General features: G+C 34.3%; 1 protein-coding gene across 1 annotated transcript in view; it reads left to right on the forward strand.

The window, feature by feature from the left end:
* LOC107595209 (calcium-activated potassium channel subunit alpha-1-like) overlaps positions 1 to 6,000 on the forward strand; it is a 107,512-nt gene that overhangs the window by 64,571 nt on the left and 36,941 nt on the right. The window contains exons 18-22 of the mRNA XM_016285553.1: positions 252 to 338; positions 431 to 507; positions 1,062 to 1,070; positions 2,618 to 2,650; positions 5,176 to 5,272. Of these exons, the coding sequence (XP_016141039.1) occupies positions 252 to 338; positions 431 to 507; positions 1,062 to 1,070; positions 2,618 to 2,650; positions 5,176 to 5,272 (303 nt within the window). The remainder of the gene's footprint in view (positions 1 to 251; positions 339 to 430; positions 508 to 1,061; positions 1,071 to 2,617; positions 2,651 to 5,175; positions 5,273 to 6,000) is intronic.

The following is a 6,000-nucleotide window of genomic DNA, read 5'->3' on the forward strand; positions in this document are numbered from 1 at the left end:
TTTGTATTCTGGGTGATTTTGACATTACTGTACAAAATCTTTATCTAATGTCTCTTTTGGGCCATTTTTTTTCTTCATTAGAATTTCTTCTTTCAATGATTGATAGTATACACAGATTTTGGTTAAGTTTTAAACGTGTTTTCACTTTGTGGCATGAGCTGTCCTGTCTTCATAAGTGCAGAAATGATAATTTAAAGGGAGGTTTTTCTGAAAACATTCTGTGGTTTGTGAGTGTTGTTTGTATTTTACAGCACGCTGATTAACCCGGGCAATCATGTGAAGATGCAGGAGGGAACACTGGGCTTCTTCATCGCCAGTGATGCCAAAGAGGTGAAGAGGTGAGGAGTTGATGTGTTTTTTTTTTTACATATCCAGCTATAGATTCATATGCTGTGCGAATGGTTTGAATAAGATTGCCTTTTTCCATTAGGGCACTTTTCTACTGTAAAGCTTGTCACGATGACATTACAGACCCAAAACGGATCAAGAAGTGCGGATGCAAACGGAGTAAGTTACCATGAGAATATTTATTAATAATTGTCTTACTTTCACTTTTTATTTTTATATGAATAATTTTTATATGTAGATTATTTTCTATATATAATCATATTTATAGGTAGATTTTATTAGGTTTATTAGATTTTATTAGGTGCATTTTATATCACTTTCATTTTACCAAATATGAAAATGTATTTTTTTGATTATAACATTTCTTAAAATATTTAATCAGGTAGACTCTGTTGTGGGATCAGGAATCATCAAACTGGATTTGTTGTGAGGTTTTTACATTGCACTTTACCAAAATTTTCCCCACAGCTGGAAAATAATGATTTAGATATAAATCTTTCATGTGTGGAGGAGTTTGTCAATGACGTCTCTACTGAGGCTGTTTTATCGATATGACTGCACTGCCTGGCCACATTATCAAACTTTTTGGATTTTACCTCCACCTGATACTTTTAAAATACATCAAAAACATTTAGTTAGTAATTTACACATTTCACATTTTCCCTTTTTCTCGCTGACCTGGATCTGTGATCATTTCCCCCACTCTCTGATAGTGTTGTATTGTGAGTAATGACTGTAGCCTGCTGCATGTGTGAATGTAAAACTACATCTTCCATCAACCCACTGTCCTCCACCGCATCATCAGCAGGAGACAGCTTGAATTTTTGCTGTTCTAACAAGCTCCTAACAGCACTTGGGCTTTTCTGAGAATTATTCTGTTTTGAGTTTAGATATCACCTCATATGTTTGTAATATTTAAGAATATAATTTTGTGTAATTTATGAGGTAAAATGTTGTGGTTTGCATAATTTAAGGGTTATAAAATGCTCTTTTATATTTTATATACCATGGCAGGACATGTTACAGTGAGCTCCTGATATCTTTTCTCATTCATCTCCATGCATTTACATGCTTTACTCGCATCTCTAAAATACAGTATTCCCAAGAATATAAAAAATAATTAAAACAGCATTGGAACCACTTGAACTGATGTCTTGTTGTTGAAAAATACAACAGATTTTACTCTGTAACAGAATTATATATTACTTGATAACAAACATGTTTTTCTGAAGGTGTTCCTCAGGGCTCTATACTTGGCCCGCTGTAGTTTCTGGATGTCCAGCTTCTGTTAGTGAAATAATGCTCCCATCCATTAATATGCTTCTCCTCCTCCTCTCCCCTCATCCGCCCCATGACCCCAGCCAAGAAGTCCGCCTACAAGAGAATGCATCTGGCATGTTGTGTAGCTTGCGGTGGGGCAGAACGTGGCTGCTTGTGCATGTCAGACAGTGTGGCTAGTAACATGGAGGTTCTGCACCGTGGCTTCCCCTTCTCTCCTGTGTCTCTGTATGATAACACGACCACTTTATGCTCCTGTAAGTGAACGCCTTCCCTGTGGCACCCATGCTGAGTGCCCGTGTATTCATCTGTGCCCGCTACCTGTGTATGTGCCATCTGGCTGGTGCAGTGCCATGTAATGGTGGCATCTGATGTGGTGAAGACTGCTGTAAGCCCATGGATGTATCTGTGTGGTAGACTTGGTCTCCTGCATGCTGTTTGTGTGAATTGTATTGATGCAGTTTAGTAGTTTAGTTTTGTAATTCATTGAATCGTCATTGTAATGTTTTATTTTACATTCGGCTATGTACTGTGGTCTTTATCTGAACATGTCCTTTAAGCGTAGTTTGTGCTGTGTTTTATGCTAATAATCTAGATGTTGGGTATGGTGACTGACATTACTAACACTTTTTAGGAAAATGGCTATACTGTATAGTAGAATTATACAGTGTATGTTGTAAATACACATAGTATATATGTCTTTTGTATTGGAGGTTTAGAGCGTAGATATGTAAAAGCTTATACCAGCCTAAGGTAATTAGCTGGTGTCCCAGCCTGGCCATGCTGGTTAGATTGGTCTAATTTGATGGTTTTGGGTCAGCTGATCAGGCTAGGAGACTAGTTAAGTTTTTGCGCTAACTGGGTAGTTGAAGATAGTCAGTTCTAGATTAAAAAAATAAGCTATTTATTTTCATTTTCTTTCTCACTGGTTGATAATTTCATTGCTTCATGTGTCTCACTTTGACTTCTTTTTGTATTTGCATTTTCTCAGCTAAAAGTAACTATAATGGATACATCAAATCAAGTAAGTCTTTTCCCCATTATTACTCATTTGTTTCTTAACCGTCTGCTGTTTCTTAGTCACTCTTCTCTTCATTCTCGTCATTCTTCTCTTCATGTCCTGCTCATCCAAATATTTTATGCGATTTGGTCTGATGTATATGTGCAAATTGAGATGCTGACTAGGTGTGGATTATATACAGTTGCCTCAAAAAAGTATTTGGACAACTAAGACATAAATAAATATGTAATTGCATCAGATAATATATCAAAGCAAGTGTCATTCAAAATATAGAGAAATAACTTTTTTTGCTCGTTGGTCATTAAGAATAATAAGTGGCTGTATGAAATCAGTTTACACAGGTTGTGTCCAAATACTTTTTGCAGTCTGAATGTCACTGTGTCTGAATTTAATACAGCTCTGCAGGCACCTGCTCTCATTCAGCACTAGATGGTGCAGCTGCACTGCAGTTCTGATAATGTGGAGCTGTAACTTTCATTTCTTTTAATTGTTTTCTAAACGTGTGAAGTTTTTTTTTCTTTTTCCTTTTTGAATATGTCAGCTAATGGTGCTGTCAGCAATTTCAGTTTAGGAATATTATCCATATAATATCACTACTACCTGACAGATATCACTGAAATAATTTCCTGAGAAATTGCACCTGGCTTGGTGACTGAGGATCAATAATAAATCAATAAGTAATTAAATATTCAAAAGTTATTTTTTAAATATATGTTGTAATAAAATCAGTATTCAGAGTCAGTATTTAAAAAAACATGCACATGTTTTAGAATTTCCATTATAAAAAGATTGTAAATAAAATATAAAATAATTAATTAAAAAAACAAAAACAAAAATATTATAATACATTTTCTATATGAACAGTATTGTATCAATCATATGTTAAGGACAGTAAAAATTGGGTGATTCTCTTCATTGCCTAATTATGAATGTTTCTTGTCTGACAGTAAACGATGAGCTCAGTCCAACATTCCAGCCCCAGAATCCCAAACCCGCCCTAATGCGAGCTCAGTGCACAGTGAGAGCATCTCCTGCTGTCCCCAGCGGCCGAGTGTCAGCGCCTTTAGTAAATAACCGTAAAGGCAGTCTGCTGTCTCCGGCTGCCTTATATCTGCACAGACTCAGTCTGGCCAGCTCTAGAGAGCTGTATCAGAGCAGCAGCACCCGCCTGCATCGGGCCTGTAGTCTGCCTGCTAAATACAGATATCATTCCAGCCACGGCTCCACCTCCACCATCGGCCCGCACACGCTCTGTAAGACTCGGCCTGGCTTTGTGGGAAATGCATGCGGACTAACAGGGTTCAGAAACACTAAACAAGCTATCCTGAATTGCAATATGAAAAAAAAACATTATTTATTTATTTTTTCTAAAGAGAGAAAACAAGTGTTTTTTTTATTAAGGGAGAAAAATAATTTGATAAGAGAAAAAAAGAGCGAAAACATTTTTTGAAGAGAAAAAAAGAAGCTTTCTGAAGAGAGAAAAAATGTTTTAAGAAAAGGGGAAAAACGTTTTTTTTAAGTGAGAAAAAAAGTTTTTAAAACTTTTAAGAGAATTTTGTTTTAAAAAGCAAAATGAAAAAAAAGTTTTTTTTTTAAGAGAAAAACATTTTTTGATGAGAGAAGTTTTTTTAATTAAAAAAATATATATTATGATAGGGAAAAATGGGTATTTGTAAGAGAGAAAAGTTTTTTTGAGAGAGATAAAATCAGATACAGAAAGAGAAATAAACAATGACTCAGGAAGGATCCAAGACACAGTTTTTTCCCAGGTTTTTTTTCTTTTCTTTTTCATGTTGCAATTCGGGGCTTCCGTACTTATACTATTTATTTAATAATAAATACTATAAGCCACCCAAACAAAAACATGTGAAACAGAATTAAGATGATAAATAAAATTAATAAATATTTAATAAAACTAGTAATTATTTAAAATGTTGTCAAATGCATTTCAAAATCTATTATAAATATTTTGTTGCAATTCTAATAATTTTACCGCTTTCTGTTGAAAATAATGCTGAAGTAAAGCTGTACGTTTTTAAGAAAAAGTTAGCTGCCCATTTAAAAAAAATAATAAAATAATGCCACTAAGGTAACACTTTACTTGAAACCTTTATATATAATGCATTCATAAAAAATGAGCACAGATATAATACCAAATACTGTATATTCAATATTACACCTGTATTAGAAAGTATAATGCAGTAATTATACATGACCACCAGTTTCAGATGTAACAAGGAATCTGCAAATATTCTAATGCATTTTAACTTTGGTTACAGTTATTTATGAAAATACTGTATATAATGCATTACAATGTACATTATGCATTATACATAAAGGGTTCAAGTAAAGTTTACCACAAACAGTAGAACAATTAGTCCACTCTTTCTCTGTCCCTGTGCTTCATCCCTTCTGTATGTGTCTCACATCTGTCTGATTATGTGCTTTGGAGTGTTTTAATGGTTTGTGACTGTTGTTTGGTAACATATGTAGTTTGGTTGCGTCTCAAACTGTGGCTGGTGTTTCAGTAGTAGAGGAGGAGCAGCAGTCGGCTCTGTCGCCCAAGAAAAAACAGCGTAACGGAGGGATGAGAACGTCGCCCACATGCTCGCCCAAAATAATAAAGTAAGAGCACAACCGTCTTTCTGCAAAAATCACTTGAAGCAATGTGGCATTATTTCACTAGCATTGCTTTGTGAAAACCCTTCACATTCAGCATCTCTATCCTCTCTCATGCTCACTAAACGGGTCACACGGCCCACGGCTGCAGCCAATCAGAGGCGGCGGTCGGTCGTTCTCTCAGTGCCGTCCGCTTTTAACTCCCGCTACCTGCCTCTTATCCTGTCTGCCAGAATTACTGATCCATTTATTGATTTTGACTGATGAAAGAGCTGCTAGTGAATTAATAAAAGCCATTAATACGCAATGATGGAATGAGAATAATACCTTCTGAATGCTTTATCAGGACAGCAGGGAGGAATAATTCATATTGTATGGGCAGTAATTAATAACAAGTGGAATTTAGAAGGAAAAAATTATATATATATATATATTTCTTATGTAATCAAAGTATATAATATATAATAATACAAATATTTTATGTATATGTACTGTATATGTATGTGTATATATATATATATATATATTATATGTATAGTAATATTTAAATATACACATATATAATCACTTTAACTATATATATTTAATTATATATTATGTACCTTTATTATATAATCAAAGTATATACTATATGATAATAAAAATTGAAATTTTACATATATATATATATATATATTAGTGCTGTCAAACGATTAACCGTGATTAATCGCATCCAAAATAAAAGTTTTTGTTTG

Source organism: Sinocyclocheilus grahami, unplaced genomic scaffold, assembly GCF_001515645.1.
Source record: "Sinocyclocheilus grahami isolate Dianchi unplaced genomic scaffold, SAMN03320097.WGS_v1.1 scaffold198.1, whole genome shotgun sequence".
Classification (NCBI taxonomy): domain Eukaryota; kingdom Metazoa; phylum Chordata; class Actinopteri; order Cypriniformes; family Cyprinidae; genus Sinocyclocheilus; species Sinocyclocheilus grahami.